At 62.6% G+C, this 21598-nt stretch overlaps 1 protein-coding gene across 1 annotated transcript in view; it reads right to left on the bottom strand.

Annotated features, from left to right (window-relative positions):
* SORCS2 (sortilin related VPS10 domain containing receptor 2) overlaps positions 1-21598 on the bottom strand; it is a gene marked incomplete at its 5' end in the record, with an annotated part of 231331 nt that overhangs the window by 64855 nt on the left and 144878 nt on the right. Inside the window, one exon of the mRNA XM_081091849.1 lies at positions 17015-17114. Coding sequence (XP_080947975.1) covers positions 17015-17114 — 100 coding nt within the window. The remainder of the gene's footprint in view (positions 1-17014; positions 17115-21598) is intronic.

Genomic DNA, 21598 nt, shown 5'->3' with positions numbered 1-21598 from the left:
AAACCCTCACCCTCCTCCTCCTCTGCGCCAGACCAGCACCACGGCCTGGACACCGCACCTCGGGGAGCCGAGGATGTCCGGCCGCTCTCTGAGGTCAGCCGTTCCAATGGTGTCCTCCAGGGGCTGGTCAGCACCATGGACAGCGCCCAAGGAGTGGCTGCCCTTGTCCCTGTGGGAGCTCCTGGCCTCTGGGGCCAGCTCCAATGACCAGGCCCAGCTTTCATCAGGGGGGCTCCCCCATCCTGACAGCAGGGGCCCCTCCACCCCAGATGTATGTGGCCAAGAAGGTGCCAATGCCTGTCGTTGATTTACCGCAAGCTGTTATGGTCTTTGATCGAAGGCCACTGGCTTTGTCCTGGCGCTTTGCTTTCCGTCATCAGTAACATGCGCAATCAGGCGAGGAGACGCCCGTGCTGCCAGCGTCCCCGTCTCCCCACGGCCCCCGAGAACTGGGACCATCACTGCCGTGGTCACCTGGGCCTTTTCCCACGTCAGACGGAAAAAGGACAGCTACCCGTTTCGTTTTCATGAGGAGTGAGGCTGAGCATCTCTTCCTGTGTTTGTTAGAATTTTTATTAAAATTTCTTTCACTGCACATTGCTAGAAGCCTGGTCTGTGCCTCACTGAGCCTGTGGCCTTGGGGGTACCAGAGGCAGCCCCCAAAAGATGAGTCGCACCCAAGAGAGCAGCCTGAGGAGGCGAAAGGAACCAAGCCCAGTGTCCTATCCTGGCTCCTCCAGGAGCTGTCGTGCAGCAAAAGTAGGTCCCCTGCCCGACCGGCATGCCCAGTGGTTAGCATCGACCTATGAACCAGGAGGTCACGGTTCGATTCCCGGTCAGGGCACAGGCCTGGGTTGTGGGCTCGGTCCCCAGTGTGGAATGTGCAGGAGGCAGCCAATCCATGATTCGCTCTCATCATTGATGTTTCTCTCTCTCCCTCTCCCTTCCTCTCTGAAATCAATACAAATATATTTTTTAAAATATGTCAGAATGCAGCGCCTTTCAGTGAGTTTGCTGTGCGGAGGGAGGGGGGTGTCCACCCCTGACTCTGGGTAACACGGCTCTGGGTGTCCCCTCAGTGGAAGGATGACCCTCCTCCTGCCGCGGCCCGCACTGGGGGAGAACGCCCTGTCCCCTCCGCCGTCCACCGTTCCGCCCACAGTCAGCGGAGGACCAGGGACAGAGCCACAAGGCCCCAGGCACGGCGAGCCCTGGGGACCCACCGTGAGACAGACCGGCACAGGCCGTGGTCTCGGAGGAGGACACAGGCACGAGCCCCGTCATCCTATCGAGAGAGGAAACACAGGTTGTCCCACAAAGAAACCCACAGGGCCCCTCAAGGAGACCAAGCCCGGAGGCTGCCTGGAGGAAGCGGTTGGTTCCAGAAGAGAGATGATGGCGTGATGAGGGAGCTAAGAGAGGGGCGGACGCAGGGCTCCAGGCCCTGGCGCTGGCCGGATGGTCAAGGTCAACTGAAGAACAGAGGCCGGAGCTCAGTGCAGCGAGGAGGGGAGGGGAGGCTGAGGTTCAGAGCGGGGCTTGAGGTCGGTTGGCGGGGAAGGGGGGCAGTGGGAGGCACCACAGGGCTTCGAGTGACGCAGGATCAGGTCTGCATTTGAACGTGTGACAGGCCACAAGGTGCCCGAGCCGCGGAAGCTCACAGGGCGTCCTCGCTGCCGGAGCGAGTGAGGCTGAGAAGCCGTCTGGCTCTCCAAGAGCAATTGAGTGACGGCTCCATCCTCCAACGCCACCTGGGGTGGGTGGGTCCCAGGAAGCCAACTGGCTGGGCTCGTTAACAGGATGTGTGCCCTCCCACCACCAGGCTAATCACCACTATTAGCAGTGACGTTCATCATGTGGGGCTGTGGCTCCCTGTGGCTCTGAGGCGTGGCCTGCCTCGGGCCATTTTCCTTGTGGCAAGTCCGGCTGGCACAGCCCCCTGCGTGGGGGCGCCTTCCTTTTGCAGCCCAGTCCCCTCCTCAGCCTCCCAGCCCCCATCACTCACTCTGACCAGCTCTTCCAACTCCCTGTCGCCTCCTCCAAGAAGCCTTCCTTGACCCACCCTCCTCTGTGCTCCCCGCCCCCTTGATTTCTTTTCTTTCCGAACCACACTGGGCTGCTTCGACGGACCCGTCTCCCGTCCCGTCCATCCCAGAGTCGACTGTGTCCACACGCACGAGGCCGGCCCAGGGACACCACAGTGGGCGCGGTGTGGACAGAGTTCGGGCCCAGGCTCGTCGGGGGCCAGCCGCGTCCTTCCCCACCTCTGTGCCTCGCCCTTGCCAGGCCGGCCGCCTGGGATGCGGCCCCTCCTTCCCCACCCGGCATAAGCTCCCTTCCCGGTCCCGACAAAAGCCTGTCTTTGAGGCTCCCCAGCCAGCAAAGGCCGTCCTCCGGGCCGCCTCCCCTGAGCCCCCCGCCCGCACCCCGCACCCCGCACCCCACCCGCACCCCGCACCCCACCCCGCGGCCGCAGCACCGACAGCAAGTGCCCAACAACCCAAGGGGCAAAGCCTCCTGCTGCCCCACCTGCTTCCTCTGCAGAGACCGGGGGAGGGCTGGGCTGGGCTGCAGTGCAGGCTTCATCATTTTAATGAGCAGGACGCTGGCTCAGAGGGGGACAGGGGACAGCGGGGACAGCGGGACAGCTGGCGGGTCCTCATTAAAGCCGCAGGCACAGGTTTCCATGGGGAGCGGCGCAGGCAGGCCTCCCCTCTGAAGCCTCCGGCTGCTGGGATGAAAGGGGGCGGCTGGCGGCTGAGCTGCCCCTCCCCCCAGCCGGCCCCACATGGCCAATCAACTGCACTGTTTTCTCAAAACAATGCCAGCCGGGAATTCTGTTTCCATCCCATTGCACACCCCCACCCCCACCCGTATTTGAACTCTGACCGTGGCTTCCTGCACCGACAGGACCCCGCCCTTCCTGGAAGAAGCCGGAGCCTCCTGCAGACACGCGGGTGGTGCCAAGGCCGGGCAGAGGCGCTGGCACAGAGGGGGGAGGACCGGCACCCCACCCTCCCGCCCTCAGTGAAGGGGCTGACCCGCAGGCCACAGTGACGTGTGTGGGCCCCCGGGCTTTCTGGTGGTGCCCCCGACCTGGACAGGAGGGTGGGAGTGGAGCAGGGGGCCAGGCGTGACTGGCGACAGCGGGCGTGGGAGCAGCCTCCACAGTGGGCGCCAGGGGTCCGAGTCCCAGAACCCACTTGCAAGGCCTGTCCCAGGCGCCACGGGCCACACAGAGGGCAGGCCAAGCTCTCACCCATTCCTCACCGCCGCCGCCCCCACCCCCCCCCCGCCCCCCCCCCACCCCCGTCCCTGTGGTCATCGAAGCCCACAATACTGAATCTCCTACTCCCCCCTCTCCCGCCTCCCACCGGCTGGATCAATAACCCCTGAACCAGGCGATTAGCAGCAGAGCTGGCCGGCAGTGGGGGGCTGGTTTCAGCAGCAGAGGCTGCCTCCTCCCGCCTGGAAGCAGGTCGTTTGCCATCCCTGCCCTAAGAACAGAGCCCACGGCCCCCGAACAGACCCCATGGACCCCAAACAGACCCCATGGCCCCCAAACAGACCCCACGGTCCCCGAACAGAGCCCACGGTCCCCTAACAGAGCCCACGGCCCCGAACAGACCCCATGGCCCCCGAACAGACTGCTGACTGTCTAACAGCCACACCTATCAGGGAGGGGACAGGAGGTACCAGAGCAGCGGCATCCACCCAGCTCAGCGAGGACCACGGACTTGGGCCGAGAGCAGCTACATGGCACCTGGCAGTTTCGGAGCCTCAGTCCCCAGTGGGCCACCCGCTTCCCCAGACCACAGCCTGGGAGCTCACAGGCTAGGCTCCAGAAAGTCACAGCGACCACGACGAGCCTGAAAATCTCTACAGAAGGGGGAGCATCCTGCGTGTGTGCCGGACACACACATCTGACAAACGGCACGACGTGTCTACCACGTCTATGTGTGCACACGTCACAGGCGTGTCGCACGCTGCACCTGCACACAGGGACGCTGTCCCTCCAGTCCGTGCGTATTTTCGAGCGTATATTGTTGTTCAATAAAGGAACCAGGGCTTCTTGGGGAAGTGGCTTTATCTGGACCGGGGGCAGCACATCCACGAGGTGGGCGGGCAGCGTCTCGTCGCGCAGGGAGCAAGGAAGTGCTAAAACACCCCAGTGATGGGCATGTCAAAGGGACACGGAGTCCCGGGCGCTCCCCGCGGCTGGGCGGGCGCAGTCTGAGCAGTCAAGTCAATACAGGAGAACTGGCTACAGCCCAGAGGATGAAATATTCACGAGTCCATCTCATGGAAGCAAAGGCTGCATAATACATGCCCGGGAGAAGGCCTGGCGTCTTGTGAAGGAGAGCTCTAAATCACGTATGCAGCCCTCGGGGAGGGGGCGCCCGCACCCCACTCCCTTAGGCGAGGACTGCCGTGGTCAGGGAAGAAATTTGACCACACCGCCTCCGCCAGGAGCTCAAGGTCAACACCAGCAGTTCAAGGTCAACACCAGCAGTTCTGGGTCATGTTGATGGGATGTAACCTTGATGCAACGTCACGGGAAGGGCGCTTGACCCCCATGGTCTTTCTCCCAAACACCCGGAGTCCAAGTCTAGCTCCAGGGAAACACCAGGCAAATCCTAACCGAGGGACCTTATGAAAATCTAGAGGCCCAGTGCATGACATTCGTGCACTGCAGGGTTGGGGGGAGTCCCTCAGCCCAGCCTGCGCCCTCTCAGGATGTCCGCCTGCCAGCTTAGGCCCGGTCCCCACAGGAGCTCCCTGTGGGAGTGCCGCTCAGCCAGAAGCTGGGCTCCCTGCTCCTTATCGCTGCCTCGGGGAGAGACTCCCGCCACTGTTGCTGTGCTCACCAGCCGTGAGCCCAGCTTCTGGCTGAGTGGCGCTCCCCCTGTGGGAGCGCACTGACCACCAGGGGGCAGCTCCTGTGTTGAGTGTCTGCCCCCTGGTGGTCAGTGCATGTCATAGCGACTGGTTGTTCTGCTGTTGGGTTGATTTGCATATTAGCCTTTGATTATATAGGATACATGACAGGGAGGCTTAAAGGTCAAGGTCTCCTAAGCCAGCAGGGTCTGAGGCACTGTCACTCTGGACCGGCCCAAGGAGGCCGGATGATGAAATGGACGTGGTGTCGAGGGTGGGATCCCAGAACGGGACGCAGACATTAGCAACACCTGGGAGCTTAGGTAATAACGCAGCAGGTGGCTGCTGATGTGTGGCCAGCGCGCCCTGCGAGTGGAAGATGAACAACGGGAAACGGTGGAGTGGGGAACTCGTGCTACCTTTACTGCTTTGTGAAATCAAGCCACGCTGCAACATGTAAAAGTCTACGACATTCCCCTGCACCACGGCTGTGGGTGCGGAGTCAGCAGGCGGTGTCCAGACCTCAGCTCAGGGACTTCCTAGCTGGTGGCCGGGCAAGTCAGCACTCACCCAACACCCACCTGCCTCTACCCTTCCCAGCATCCCTTGGGGCAGGGGGGAGTAGGACCAGCCTGAGGCCACTGTCTGAGAGCGGAGGGCGCCTGGCTTTCCTGCTGAGAGACAGGGAGCACAGGCCTCCTCTGAGACGCAGGGGCCGCCACGGGCCGTGCACTTCCCCGGGGAGAGTGACCCTGGCCTTCATTGAACGACTGAGTCGTGGGGGTCTGTCCTGGTGGAACGGCTGACACATGGGGGTCTGTCCTGGTGGAACGGCTGACACGTGAGGGTCTGTCCTGGTGGAACGGCTGACACGTGGGCGTCTGTCCTGGTGGAACGGCTGACACGTGGGCGTCTGTCCTGGTGGAACGGCTGACACGTGGGCGTCTGTCCTGGTGGAACGGCTGACACGTGGGCGTCTGTCCTGGTGGAACGGCTGACACGTGGGCGTCTGTCCTGGTTGAAGGTCGAAGGGGTTGGGGTCTGTCTGCCGCGGCAGCGGGTGTGACCTTCTCCAGCTCTGACCGGCTGTGTAACTTCGGCTGGTTGGTTCCCTCACCAGTAAAATGGTGGTAAAGACAGGAGCGTTGGTGGCAGGCAGGGGAGGCTCAGTAAGTAACTGCGGGCAAGGCCCATGGCTGCCTTCTCCTCACCATCATATTATCGTATCCCCATCCCCATCCCCATCCCCATCACCATCACCACCACCATCACCATCACCATCACCACCCTCATCTTCATTATCTTCACCAGCGTCATCACCATCATCCCTCATCTTCAACATTACCTTCATTGTCATCACCACCATCATCATCTTTATCATCATCCTTCATCTTCATTATCTTCACCAGCGTCATCACCACCATCATCTTTGTCCTCATCCCCATCCCTCATCTTCACTGTCTTTGTCACAGCATCACCAGCACTGACAACACTGTCATCTCCACCACCAGCCTCACCCCCGCCTGATGAAGAACAGCCCACATCCTTTAGCCCAACGGCAGAGCACGCCTCTCCCTCCCCATCAGCCTGGGAGGAGGCTGGGAGCTCCTGTTGTGGGGCCGGCCCAGACGCGATTTATTTCAAATCATGTCCCATCGATCCTGTCAGGCAAACAAATGCGACCTATGCCAGCAGAGTCCCTGCAGAATCTGGGAATGTCGGCAGCTCTGCCCGCCCCGCCCTCGAGCACACAGCCGAGCTGGCGACAGCTAATGACTACGCCATCACGGTGACACGGTGACACGGAGGAGCAGCAGAGGGAATTCATCTCAAAAGGCTGCCGGGCGCCAGGTCCCGCAGAGGCAGCGAGCAGCCACTCGAAGGTCGGCCCGGGGCCAGGAGCAGGGACACGGAGCTGCTGGGGCCGCCAGCCCCGTCCAGCAGCAGCGGAGCCAGACCACGGCCAGCAATTTGGGGCATTTTCTCATCATTAGTGCAACCATTTGCCTCTTCTTTCTGAGACACTATTTGCAACACTCATTCCAACAGTCACCGTGCGATTCTATGTGTCACCTCTGCTCCCCCTCGAAGCGCCCAGAGGAGCAGGCCACGGCTCGGTGTGTGACCCGCCCAACACAGCGACCCCAGCTGGACAGTCCAAGGGCAGAGACCCGAGGCCAGGTCCGCAGCCACGGCCTGCCCGGCCAGGGCACGGCTAGGAGGCCACGTCCACGCGCGGGGCGCACGCCAGTTTCCCTCGCTGTGGACGCTGCGCTGGGCCACGCCAGCCTGTCGAGAGGGAACAGTGTCTCACGCCCAGGGGTTAGCGCGGTGTTAATGGGGCTCATTACACAACCGCAAAAGGACAGACACCCAGAGCGGAATGAAACGCCGCGCGCGCTCTCTCCCTCTGCAGCGCTTGCGGGAGCCGTGAGCAGATGGCAGCCGAGGGCTTCGGGGGTGGAGTGTGGGCAGCCAGGCCGTGCCAGGGCCCTCTCCGCTTCTTGACCAGCCTTGGAACCTGGCCGTGCCAGGTGGGGGCAGGAAGAGGCTGCCACTTCCTGGGTTGAACTAGGTGCCGGCGCCATCTCAGATCCCGCCCGTGCGTTCTCCGGTCTGCTCCGCCCTGCAGCTCAGGGCACAAGCACCCTAATCGCCTCTTACGGCGGGAGAAGGCGTCACCGCGCCAGGCCACTGGGAGAGGAGGCCCAGCCTGGCCTGGCCGACGGCCATCCGGCTCCTTCGCCCCTCCCCACCCCACACGGTACACTCGTCACGGCTCCGTGCACGCACCGTGAATGGAGACTGGAAGCTCCAGACCGGCCACGCGGACAGACACCAGGGAAACAGCAAACAGACGATGAAGGCAATTGGAGGCGCTTCGGGGCTCGGCGGCCGCATGTTCCCGCACTTCGACGCTGCAAGCATGAGAGCACTTGTGGGACCCCCCCGTGTCCCCCCATTCCCGCCATGGCTTCCGCAGAGGCCTCCCCGCCTCGGGGCGGCCTCCTCCCGGTGACGCCGATGACGCCGACGGGTTTGGTGGGTGGTCGGTGGGTCTGTCTGCGGGGCTGTGCCCTGTGGGGCCACTCATTCACAGGACACCACCGGGGAGAGAGGATGACTGCCCCTCTCATGTTACAGATGAGGAAACTGAGGCACAGGGAGGGCTAGGGACCTGTTGAGATCCCACAGCCGGCTTGGACCCAGGCCCCTGGTCCTGTGCCCCCCGCTGGCCCCTCAGCCCCGCCAGCGCCATGGCTCAGGCAGCTGGAGCATCCCTGCGGGTGGTGACCGGCCAGCCGACCTCCCTGGGGTGGTCCTCGGGCCCTGCCTGTCCCAGGGCGCCCATCCCGGGGCTCGGGGCCCGGCCTCCATGAAGCCCTGTGTGACTCCCCGGCTGCCAGGGCTCTGGCGTCCCCTGGGCGTGCCCTGCCCTCCGCCTGCCCCTGTCAAGGTGCCCATGTCACTGCTGGCCCCCTAGAGTGGCCCGGGGCGTCCACCAGGCCATCCACTCAATGCAGCTTCCCAGAGGCGGGGCTGCTCCCGGGCCAGAGACAGACCTGCCCGTCTGTGCCGAGCTCATGGGCTGCAGGAGGGGCCCTGTACAGGGAGCCGGGGTGGCCGGACCCTGGTGGGCGCAGGGACCACAGCCCTCGGGGGGAGGGACACAGGCTGGGCCCTGAGGGCAGAGCGTTCCCAGGGGTGAGGGGACAGCTCCTTCCGGGTGGAGGGAGCCGGCCTGGGAGAGTGAGGGTCGCAGGCAGAGCGCCCCAGAGACCCCTCCCCACAGAGCAAAGGAATAGCGTCCCATCGGCGGGACCAGCTCCCTCTTCTCTCTGTCTGTAGGTGTGTCCCGCCTCCGAGCCTCCCTCTCCTCACCTGCAAAACAGGCGTTGGCTGAGAAATGCGCTACGGAACGCAAAGCGCCGGGAAGGTGGCGGACGGGCTGCTGCTCATGGCGAGGCGGCCCCCTGCTCCCAGGGACAGTCCTTGGCGGGGAAGGCACTGCCCGGCCGTCTCAGCTCCAGCTCCTGAGAGGCCCCGGCCACCCGCGGGGCTCCCAGAGCCGCTGCAAAGCCAGGCGCTCGGGGGGCTCAGACACAGGAGGACGGCCCTTCCCAAAGGCGCTCGACACAGGAAACGCGCAGGTAACACGCTCCGGTGAACCAATGTTCCCCAGGACAACCGCCCCGCCCAGAGTTCACCCCATTCCCAGCCTCCGCGCCCGGTGCTCATCTCCGTCCACCTCATCTCCCAGGGTCACCACGGGAGACCCTGCAGCGCCGGACACAGCCTGCGGCCCAGAGCCTGCGCGCCCGTCCTCACCTCTACGTCAGCCAGCCGGTGGCACCACCAACCCAGCCGACAGATGACGTCACCGAGGCTCAGAGGCGCGAGCTGCACCCCCACCCCACCCCTCGCCTTGGGGATGAACCTGGGATCCCTGAAAGAGGAGGGGGCGGAAAGACCGCAGGCACTTGCTGTGAAGAATGATCGATCGGTGGATTGATTGGGTGGACTGAGCGAGTGAATTCGGTGACTAAGGATGCACATGGGTTCAATATACAGACAACTGCAAGTCCCTGCCAGCGTGTAGCAGCACCAGGTTAGTTACGGGTAATCGATAAGCTAAGGTCACCCCTGCCCGCCCCACCCCGCCCGCCACGGAGAGCCAGACCCAGGCTGGGCCTTCCCACCGCACGTTCCTCCACAGGTCCGAGCGCCTCGATTCTTCACAATCCTGATGGCTGTCCCTTCTCTGGGAGCCTCTCACCCACCCCCTTTCCCCTCCAGACAAGGCAGGTTCCACTGCCCCCCCTCAGTGCCCCCACAAGAGGCCTCTGCTTTGGGACAACTGCCCTCCTGCATGTGATGTTGGCACACGTCTCCCCACTGAGCAGAGTGCCTGGCACAGGTGAAGGGGTGAAGGGAAGGAAGGAAGGGAGAGAAGGAGGGAGGGAGAGGGGAGGGAGGGAAGATGATTGGATGGATGGATGGATGGATGGATGGATGGAGGGATGGAGGGATGGAAGGATAGGTGGATGGGTCGGTGGATGAATGGATGGATAGATGATGATGGATGGATGGATGGATGGGTGGGTGGATGAGTGGTTGGATGATGGATGGCTGGGTGGATGAGTGGGTGAATGATGGATGGGTGGGTAGGTGGGTTTATGGATGGATGATAGATAGGTGGGTAGGTGGATGAGTGGGTGAATGAGTGGATAGATGGTTGATGGATGATGGATAGGTGGGTGGATGAATGGATGGTTGATGGATGGGTGGGTAGGTGGGTGGGTGTATGGATGGATGATGGATGGGTGGGTAGGTAGGTGGGTGCATGGATGGATGATGGATGGGTGGGTAGGTGGATGAATGGGTGAATGAGTGGATAGATGGTTGATGGATGATGGATGGGTGGGTGGGTGTATGGATGGATGATGGATGGGTGGGTAGGTGGGTGGGTGTCTGGATGGATGATGGATGGGTGGGTAGGTGGATGAATGGGTGAATGAGTGGATAGATGGTTGATGGATGATGGATGGGTGGGTGGGTGTATGGATGGATGATGGATGGACGCAGATCCTGGAGCCTAGCTGCATGACTACATGTTCTTGAACTTCTCTACACTCCTCTTCTTGTGAACCCTAGACTTAGTGCACAGTGTCCACCACCCAGGCCTGGGTCTTGGTCTTCTCCGTGAGTCTCTCTCTGAGGAGCCAATGGCTGCTAAGATGTTAGCGTGTAACATACAGCCTGCTTCCAGGACCCCAAGGCACTTCAGAAACACCTTTACTGGTGGCAGCGCTGTGCCATTACCTTTCTCATCTATTCCCTCGGAGCAGTTTCCCCAGAGGCTCTGCCCCAGCTTCCAGCCGCCGTGCTGGCCTTTCTCCAGGACTCCGCCTCAGGGCCTTCGCACCTTCTACCCACGTGGCTCCTACCTTCAGAGTTCACCTCAAGCGCCCCTTAGACTCCCACGACCCTCACCTGGAGTGACTGCTTTTTACTAATTTATTACTTATTTACTTGCTGATTTATTTATGTAATCCTCACTCGAGGATACGTTTTATTGATTTTAGAGAGAGAAGGAAGAGAGAGAGAGAAAGGAACACCACTGTGAGAGAGAAACATCTATCGGCTGCCTCCCGTACGTCCCCACAGGGAATTAAACCCACAACCTAGGTATGTGCCCTGACCAGGAATCGAACCTGCAACCTTTTGGGACGATGCTCCAACCAACTGAGCTACCCAGCCAGGGCTCGAGCGACTTTTAAAGCTACGCTCTCACGCGATGGGCGCGTCCTCCGGCCCCCGGGGTGGCAGGCGGCTGGCTTCATTCGTGCCACCTGCCCCCGGGGAGTGAGCGTGGGCGGCGTCTGCGCGCTCCGCTCCTTCTCCAACACTGAAGGCTGCAAGGGGAGTGGAGAAATGGGGCTCCCCCCGGCCCCCCGTTGGTGTTGGTGGGTGGAGAGACTGGCGGTTTCACATCCCCCCCTCACTGTCCGCACAGGCGGTGGGGTGCCGGCGGGTTCCCTCCGGGCGCCGCGGGCAGAGGGTCGTGGTTGCGTGTGTCTTTGGAAACGGCCCTGGTAGAGAGCGCAGCATTTCGGAGGGATGGCAGCTAACCGCCCTTTGGAAAGTGGCCATTAAAACAAGACAGTGTAACAGCGAGGCACACACAGCCGGCCGTGCTGGGATGATCTGTCTCGTGTGACCACCATCACCCTCGCACAGCACACGTTTACCCCAAGGGGTCCTTGCAGGTCACGTGCGGATTTGAGATCCAAACTCCGGCTTCCGGGAGAGGCCTGAACAGGATGCAGGCAGGACCATGCTCCTCCCACGGTCCTGGGCGCTGCCAGCCTGAGTAGCGGATCCCGGGCGGCCTGTGGATCCCGGGCAGCCAGGCAACCAGCGGATGCCGTGTGGCCAGCGGATGCCGGGCGGCCAGTGGCCGCTAGGATGGCTGTGCATCCTCACCGGAGCCTCAGCCTCATGGCGGCCCAAGCCCCGAGGCCGTGCCCACACGGCCCTCACACGGGGACAGTTCAGGCCGCCAGGCCTTTGCCCGGCTCCTGCCCCGCCGCTCCGTGCTCCTCTGAGAGGTCTCCTTCCTCGGGACTCTGCAGCCCCAGGTCTCCACGTGGCACCTGACTTAGCGCCTGCGTCCCTGCCCGTCGGGGGCAGTGCCCTCGGCGTCCCGGGCGTGGGTGGGCGACAGGTCCGGCCCCTGCTCAGCAGAATGTCACCGCCATCCCGTGCGGAGCCCGTCCTTCCACAAGGTCGCACAAACGCCTCCTGCTTTGCCTCCTCTAAGCGGCGGGTCCGTCACTCACACTGACAACAGTCCCGGAGGCCTGGTCTTTGTTCTCCATCACTGTGTCCTCTTCCCTCCTCGTTAAAGAGCCCGGTCGGGCGACACAGGCTTCAGGAGGCTTCTCCCCGGACGCGCCCGCTCCCCCGCCCCTGGCGGCTCTCGGGGGCCACTGCCTGCGCCCTGAGAGCGTCCGAGTTCGTCCTCCCCATCACGGATCCATCTCGTCCGGGGCCATTCTGTTCCCTCGCTCCCAGGATGCCCCCACCCCGTCTCCAAAATTTCCACCGTCTTATGCGTGTTCTTACTGCCGCCCCCGCCCACCCCCCCCCCCACCCCTGCTCCCTCCCACTCCTTCCTTCTCTCAGGAGCTGGCGTCACCGCTTCCCCTCTCCTCACCTTCCTCCTGCCACCCACACCATGGAGGGCAGGGAATGGCTAATCTAGATGAGGCGACGACTACTTAATCGTGCTCCCATCACAGGGCAACCGGGGTTCCTGTCCCCGTGTCCTTAGGTGTGTACTTATGGCCGCGTGGAGCTTGCTCACTGCGCTGCAGCCCATCCGACACCCCTGCCCGAGGCGCAGCAGCCCTGCCGGTTACAGGCCCATCACCGTGTAATTACCTCTCTCGCCCGGCTAATTACACGCGGGATTATTTGTGTGTCACAGCGTATTCCTATTCCTAATCGCGGTGTCGTTTCGCAAACCAGGACCCAGCCCGGAGGCACCCATCATTCTTCTAAATACCAAGAAAGTCAGCCGATGCGAAGTCAGCTTCCGGCCGTCTCAAGGTCATCGCCTCGGGATCGCCGCTGCCCAAGAGGAGGCACAGGTCTGGGGTGAGGGAGCCGGGAATGCACACCTCCCACCAGGTTCAGGGCTGCCGCCTCCCGGCCAGGCACGCACGCCCCGCCCCGTGTCAGGACCGGCTCTCTGGTCTGTCTTCTGCCCGGACTGTGAGACTCGTGCCGGCAGGACGCTCGGAGGGCCTAATTTTTGTTGGTGGTGCAGAGGGTGCGTGCCGGCAGGACGCTCGGAGGGCCTGATTTTTGTTGGTGGTGCAGAGGGTGCGTGCTGGCAGGACGCTCGGAGGGCCTGATTTTTGTTGTTGCTGCAGAGGGTGCATACCGGCGGGGGCTGGAGGACGCCCCAGAGCTCAGGCCTGAGGGTCCTGTGTATGAAGCATCCTTCCAGCTGGGGAGGGAGGGGGTGCATGTGCCCAGAGAGGCCGGCAGGTGACCCCGAGTTCTCTTCCCTGAAGAATGTCAATCACTTTGTTTTAATTGGGAAGCCAACTCCTCTGTGTTTTTATTTTTATAAATATGTTTTTATTGACTTCAGAGAGGAAGTGAGCGGGAGAGAGAGAAACATCAATGATGAGAGAGGATCACTGATCGGCAGCCTCCTGCACGCCCCACATTGGGGTTCGAGCTCGCAACCCAGGCATGTGCCTGACTGGGGATCAAACCGTGACCTCCTGGTTCATAGGTCGATGCTCAACCCCTGAGCCACGCCGGCCAGACAGCCCTACAGTTTTCGCTTCTCGGGAGAGAGCTCCTGTGGCCACAGACTCTCAGGGCCTATGGAGAAGGGACAGAGGGAGGTGGCGCTGGTTCGGAGCCTGAGGCTGTCTCTGTCCCCACTGGCAGTGCCCAGACAGTCCCTGCAAGGCCAGGGAGGTGACCGCCCGTGCTCTGAGCGTGTGTACGTTTCCGGTGGCTGTGTGTCGAGCCGCCAGGAGCAGTGGCGTCACACGACGCTGGCTGTCTCTCAGTTCTGGAAGCAGAAGTCTACGTGAGCCTTCGGGGCTGACATCCAGGTGGCGACGCTGGCTCCTTCCGGAAGCTCGGGAGAATCTTTCCAGCTTCCAGAGGCGCCCCATTCCCTGGCCGTGGCCGCTCCCCCATCTCCACAGTCCCTGCTGGCATTTGCAGTGCTAACACTCGCAGGTTCTGGGATTAGCATGTGGACGCCTCGGGGGCGGGACGCTACTCAGCCCCCACCGCGTGGTGGAGGCAACGCAGACATGGGAGGCGGCCCTGGAGCCTTGGCCTCGGGCTCCCAGCCCTGATCTCTCCACCACGCCCGTCCCATCAGACAGCGGGACACGCGGCTCGGACACGCGGACCCTGTGTTCCAGGTGGAGATGGCCCTGAGGTCCCCTTCTTTAAAGGGCTCCCCGAGGTGGACTCCCCTCGTCAGGGTGAAGCAGACGTTTGCTCGGGGACACTGAGCTGCTCCGGGGCGAGGTCTGCAGGCAAACGTCCAGGTGAGCGAGCGGAACGAATAACGAGGTGGACGACGGAGACCTGCGCTGACCCTGAGCTTCCGAGCGAGGCGGCCGGAGGGGCCGAGCCGGGGCTGGGCTGGGCTCCTGCATCTTAAAGCAAGAGCATTCTCCCGGCCCTTCCACAAAGACTTTGTAGAGTGTGTGTGTGCGTGCGTGTGTGTGAGTGTGTGTGTTTGTGTGTGCAAGTGTGTGCGTGTGCCTGTGTGTGCGTGCATGTGTGCATGTGTGTGAGTGCATGTGAGTGTGTGTGTGTGAGAGTATGTGTGTGAGTGTGTGTGTGAGTGTGTGTGAGTGTGTGTGTGAGTCTGTATGTGTGTGTACGTGTATGCGTGTGTGCTGCGTGTGTGTGTGCGTGAGTGTGAGTGCGTGCGAGTGTGTGTGTGTGTGTGTGTGTGTGAGAGTATGTGTGTGTGTGTGTGTGTGTGTGTGAGAGAGAGTATGTGTGTGAGTGTGTGTGCGTGAGAGAGAGACGAGTATTCAAACCAACACGGATCCTTCATGGAGTAAAATGGAAATTCACATGAATTTTTAACTAAAGACATGACACCTGACGGCTGCCCTGTGCCGGGCCAGCTCCCCCGGGAGGCGCCTGCTCTCCCCACCTCCTGTTCTCACAGCCAAGTCAGAGAGCGCTCGGCCAGCGCCCAGGGGGGACTCGTGGGCAGCAGGGAGGCCAGGGCCTGGCCCAGGGTGTCGGGCTGTGCCATGACAACGCAAGGACGCCGTGCCCTGGACACCAGGCAGACACTGTGCCGCAGGCGCCAGGGGGGCACGTGCTCTGGGCACCAGGGGGGACACGCTGCGCGGGCACCAGGGCCTGGAGCTCTGATTACACGCCAGCGAGACAAAAATAAAAGGGAATTCGCTTTGTGAGACGGGTTGCAAAGTGGTCTCTTAAGAAGCTATAAAGTGCTGCTTGGCCTGTAATTGCTGCTTAAATGGAATCCTAATTGTATTTGCATCTTCCTGCAAAGCCTATCCGTTACCGACAACAGGGAGGCGGGCCGCGGGCACGCTGCGCAGGTGACCCACAAATAGGGGCCCCCCTTCTCCCAGCCCGACTCGCCGGGGAGGAAGCCTCCCGTAGGCCGACGTGGGCCCCTCTGCTCTTTCCCCACAAAAACCCAGCAGGAGAGCTCAGTGGCAGGGCTCCTCCAGACCCTGAAGGTTCTGGAAGGTTAAAATTGTTTGTCCAGTTCACCCACGCTCCCCGGTGCCCAGCCAGGATCCTGGCACATAGTAGGTGCTGAGCCCCCACTGGCGGGCCACAGATTGGAGGGTCCTCTCTCCCAGCAGCCAGCACGCAGCCTGTGCACGGTAGGGCCTGACCCACGCCGGCTGAGTGGCTGAGTGCTGGTGCCGAGAGCCACCTTGGGGCCCCTGTGGGCCCGCCCTCTCGCAGATACTGTCAGAGCATCTGTGAGCCGCGGGCCAGCCTCCCGCGAGGAAGGGCGGGCTCCGGGTTCCCACCCAGAAGTCAGGATCCCTGGGCCCCCCACGCCTGCCCCGCATTGCTGTGGGTCCCCCAGTGGCCAGGGCGTCCTCGGGGATTTACCCAAGGGTCCCCTCAGGAGCCAGGTGGGGAGGGGCGGCCCTGACCAACACGGTGCCCTCCTCACGGCCAGCAGACGGCCAAGCGGGGAGACACACGCAGACCACAAACATGCAAAGCTCAGCTGAAAACTCAAAGCCACGTCGAAACCCAGTCAACAGAGAAGCCTGAGCCGAGCGGGCGTGTGTCCTGCCTGTGAGGACTCCGACCAGCCGAGCGCCTCCTGCCCTGGCAGTGCCCACCCTCCGTGCTGCTTCGTCCAGGGGCTGCCTCCCGGGCCGAGACTGAGGCACCGACTGGCACACAGAGCCTTCCCCAAAGGGCCTGCTGGCTGGTCCCTTAAAACCCACTCAGTGAAATGGATGAAGGCGGAGCTGGGTGGGCGGCGCTGAGAGAGGCGGACAGAGCGGTGGGCGGCCAGGGCCCAGCAGGACCAGCTCTGTGGGTGGCCAGGGCCCAGCAGGAGGCTGTGTGGGCGGCCAGGGCCCAGCAGGACCGGCTGTGTGGGTGGCCAGGGCCCAGCAGGAGGCTGTGTGGGCGGCCAGGGCCCAGCAGGACCGGCCGTGTGGGTGGCCAGGGCCCAGCAGGACCAGTTGTGCGGGCGGCCAGGGCCCAGCAGGACCGACTGTGTGGGTGGCCAGGGCCCAGCAGGACCGGCTGTGTGGGTGGCCAGACCCCCAGCAGGACCGGCCGTGCGGGCGGCCAGGGCCCAGCAGGAGGCTGTGTGGGTGGCCAAGGCCCAGCAGGACCGGCTGTGTGGGTGGCCAGGGCCCAGCAGGACTGGCCGTGTGGGTGACCAGGGCCCCAGCAGGAGTGGCCGTGTGGGTGGCCAGGACCCAGCAGGACCGGCCGTGCGGGCGGCCAGGGCCCAGCAGGACCGGCCGTGCGGGCAGCCAGGGTCCCAGTACCGGCCGTGCAGGCGGCCAGGGTCCCAGTAGGACCGGTGTGTGGAGTGGCGGCGAGCACCTACCTTCCTCTTGTTGGCGGGGCAGATGAAGAAGCTGTCGATGACGGTGGTGAAGCCAGGCTGGATGGCGAGCTTGGTGTAGGTCGTCCCGAAGTCCGACGACCTGGGGAACAGGACACAGCCATCAGCGACGGGCCCCTCGGAGCCAGCTGTACCGAGTCCACAGCGTATGCCAAGTGGCCACGCGCCCGCCCCGTAGCCCCTCATCCTGGGCAGCAGGAGACTGGCTCCCTCGGGACGCCGGACAGTCTCTCTGGCCGGGAGCTGGGACAGTGTCCGGGCCCACACCCCACACGGCTACTGACTGCCGGCCTCCCTGGTCACACGCAAGGCTGGGTCACGGGTTTTCCCTCTGAGGCAGCAGAGGGCTGGGATCAGGGGTCCCCGGGGCCCCCAGTAGAAAGGCTGTGGTCCCGTGCCCTTACCCCGCGCATCCTGCCTGTTACCTGTCCTCTCGGGAACAGCGCTTGCCCCGACCGCGGTTCCCAGGGGGCCCTCATTATCCCCCATTTATCTCCCTCGTTGCTCCCCGGCCGCCTGTTCCTCTCATCAGTTCAGGCCAGTGAGTCTGGCAGTGAGGGTGTCTGGCAGGAAGAGTTATTCCAAGAAGCGAGCCCAGACGGGCGGTTTGGCGCGGTCTCTGCCTCTCCCGTGTGTCGGGGGTTGAGGGGCGCCTGGGATACACACCCTGCTCTGCAGGACGCGCGGTGATTCTGCCGCAGACCCGGGGGACGGGGGCGGGCCAGACGCCCGATGGTTGCCGGGAGCCGGTCCATCCTTGCTGTTTCAAGGGACCTGGCATATATGGCATACTGTTCTTAATATGTTTGCTCACCTTCTTGGCACTATGTGTTTTAACCAAGGTCACCTCTCTGAGAAAGGTTGTTTCCCCAGGTAGGGATTTTCCCCTGAAGTTAGGGAGGGAAAAAAACCCCTTAACTAAGTGCCAGGCGGGTAATTAATCACTTTAACTATGAACAATCATGCTTAAGCTACATAATCTTTACTCCCTGGAATGGAGATAAGAAACGCCCTAACCTTTGGAATAGAGATTGATAGGATTGGAATCAACTGGTATAAATACAGATGTAACAAGACAACAGGACACAGAAGCTAGACACAGAACCTAGAGACAGAAGAACTTCACTGGAGAGAACATGGCAAAAGATCCTGGACTGAGCCTGACTACAGAAATTGGCAAGAGAACCTGACTAGAACCTGGTGACAGAACCTGGCTGGAGAACCTAGCGAGGGAACATGGCTACAGAACCTGGCTGGAGAACCTGGAGAACCTGGCTGGAGAACCTAGCAAGAGAACATGGACACAGAACCTGGCTGGAGATGCTAACCAGAACTTCGCTGGAGATCCTGACCAGAACTTGGCTAGAGATCCTGGCTAGGCTGCTGATCAACTGAACGCTGTCTCTGTGTCATTCCTTCTTCGCCGACTCCGTCCACACCTTTGGGGACCCCTGGACCTGCTGGGGTTGGACCCCAGCAGATGGTGGATGGTCCTGTCTCTCCCCAGGAGCAGGGACAGGGGACTGAGCCGGGTCCGCAGGCGGCTCCTGCCCGGCCCGCACATGGGCGTGGAGACCGAGGGAGGCCGGCGGATGGCGGGGCCCGGAGAACGTGCCAGCCAGGATGCCACCTGGTGCCTGACCGGGCTGGAGGGCCCAGGCTGGGTTTGTGCCCAGGTGGAGGCGAGGCTCTGGAGACGCTGAGGGGCGGGTGTGGAGACACCGGGAGGCAGTGGGACTCGCCTCTCACTGTCTGGAAGCACACACAGCGCTTCCTGTGAGCGGGTCGGCGCCCCCAAGGGCCCCGCGCTCCCAGGGTGAGCACCCTGACAGGAGGGTGCTGGCCCCTCCGCCCCCAGCCCAGGCCGGCTCTGCAGGTAGGAAGTGCCCTCAGGGAGGAAGGAGAGTAACAACAGAAGCTACTCCTGAGAGAGGCCAAGCTCTGAGGGGCTGCCAGCCTCCGCCACCTCCAGGCGGGCGGAGGGCGGGCGGAGGGAGTGGCTGGGATTCCAGCAGGGAGAGGGGGGGGCAAGAAGAAACCCTGGCGGGAGGGGTAAGCTACAGAGTCAGAGGGGCCAGGCTCGGCCTCACAGCCATCTGGGGCCTGGGCCAGGTTAGACCTGGAATGGATCCTTAGGAAAATTCCTGACGTTTAATAATCCACAAGCGCAACATTCCCTTCCTGAAAGGCCACCCCATCCTCACTCTTCTTGGAATCGTTTAAAATGATGGAACAATAATATCAGAAAGCAGCTGCACACGAAGAGGAGAAAAGAGTGCTGTGCATTGGAAATGCACGTCCCCCCAGCTTATGGCTACTACAAGCCCCCAGCCTGCCCCGCCCCCCCTGCAAACCCAGTGTTTTCACTGTTTTTGTTACTTTGGTGCATCCGTCCGCAGGACCCCCCGGGTGAGGTCCCAGGCCCGCGCCTCTGCGAGCGCTGAGCTTCCCTGTGGCTTTTTAAAAATGTGCTCTTAGAGCCAAGACACGCTGACAACTCAACGTGTTAAAAATGGGAGTCCTCCTGGATTCCTAGGGGCCTGGCACCGAAGGGCAACATTTTTACACGCCAGTTCCCCGCGCAGAGCCGCGAGAGCCGCGAGAGCCGCATTGATCTTCTGAGGGGCTGCCTCCGCCAGGCGCGCCCATGATGGATCCAGCAGCTTCAAAGGGGAGAAGCTGTGAGGAGACCTTCGCGCCGGAGCGGGCGGTCTAGAAGGGAATCCTATTTCTAAATGTCGAGAGGAATACCCAGACAAAGCACAAAAAGTAAGCAGGAGCTCAGACACCATGCGCACAGCCCCCTCCCAGCACAGAGCCCGGGGCCCGTAAGTCGTGAAGTCGGGACAGCTGGTCGATGGGCTTCGATGACAAAACGTTCAGGGACAAAACCAAGGCTGGTTCACTGATAAACTGAACAGAGAAGCCAGTGCCCACAGAGCCCCGTTCCCCAGCCCTGTCCCCACAGCAGCTCTCCCCAACACGGCCACAGGCACTGCCGACGCCCGTGAGCTCTCCGCTCCAACCCACGTGTGAGCGAGACGGCCCTCCAGACCGCCTGGCCTCCACCCACGAATAGGACGCAGGCCCAGAGAGGGCAGCCACGTGTCTGAGGACACACAGCAGCCCAGCAACTCGGGGTGCCTCTGACTGGGGGTGCCTCTGACTGAGGGTGCCTCTGATTGGGGGTGCCTCTGATTGAGGGTGCCTCTGATTGGGGGTGCCTCTGATTAGGGGTGCCTCTGCCTGAGGGGTGCCTCTGACGGAGGGTGCCTCTGACTGAGGGTGTCTCTGACTGGGGGTGCCTCTGACTGAGGGTGCCTCTGACTGGGGGTGCCTCTGACTGGGAGTGCCTCTGACTGGGGGTCCCTCTGCCTGAGGGTGCCTCTGACTGGGGTTGCCTCTGATGGAGGGTGCCTCTGACTGGGAGTGCCTCTGACTGGGGGTCCCTCTGCCTGAGGGTGCCTCTGACTGGGGTTGCCTCTGATGGAGGGTGCCTCTGACTGGGAGTGCCTCTGACTGGGGGTGCCTCTGACTGGGGGTGCCTCTGCCTGAGGGTGCCTCTGACTGGGGGTGCCTCTGCCTGAGGGGTGCCTCTACCTGAGGGTGCCTCTGACTGGGGGTGCCTCTGACTGAGGGTGCCTCTGACTGGGAGTGCCTCTGACTGGGGGTGCCTCTGACCCGAGGCCACTGTTTCTATCCGGGCTACTCCACGGCCTCGGGCAGACGGCAGCAGGACCGATGCTACAATGACCCGCCTCTGACCTCGCTCCAGGAGACCAAACAGCTGAAGCCCTCGCCCCTGCCGCACCTGAGGCTTCCAAAGGCGCCAGGTCTGCGGGGAGCACAGACCGCCACCAGGAGCTCGGTCCACCCTCGCGTCTGGGGGCAGCGGGCAGGCCCGCCTCGGACACAGCTCCAGCTGCCTGTGCTGTCCCCTGGCCACGACCCTGACGCTGCAGGCCCAGGCCCACCTCCGTGCCTCCTGCTCCCGGCCTGAGCGGGGCTGAGAGTTTGCCGAAGTCCATGAGCGGTGTCCAGACCATCTCCATGACAGCAACAGACGACAGGGGCACTTGGCTGCCTCCCCTCCCCTCGCGGTCCTCTGGCTCGGCCCCAGCCCGCCGCCTCCACCCTCAGCGGGCGCCCGTAATAACGCGCTTCGCTCTCCGGGCCAGGAAGCCAAAGGCGGTGGGAGTGGGCAGGACATATTTCTCCAGCTCCCATTTGGATCCCATTTGACAGTTAAATAATAACGAGATGCCTTGAAGCGCTTGCAGATGACGCGTTGAGCCATTCCCCGAGAAGGCGCGCCGTTTAGCAGGCTCGCGGAATTGGGCACCTGGCCACAGTCTGAGGGGCCGGGGCGGGGAGGGGGGGACTGCAGAGCGTTGGTCTCGCCTCATGGGGGTCACAGGGCCTGGGAACCTCATCCCACGAGCAGGACCTGTGTCTCCCTTGGGCTCCCCAGCACCCTGGCTGTGTGCCGGCCTCCCCGTGCCCAGGGGCACTCACCAGCCGGACGAGGCCAGCAGTGCCCGGCTCCGGCCAGCCTCCGGAGGCAGG

The sequence above is a fragment of the Myotis nattereri genome (assembly GCF_964212035.1).
Source record: "Myotis nattereri genome assembly, chromosome: 1".
Taxonomy (NCBI): Eukaryota; Metazoa; Chordata; class Mammalia; order Chiroptera; family Vespertilionidae; genus Myotis; species Myotis nattereri.
This window is presented reverse-complemented; position numbering and strand designations above follow the sequence as displayed.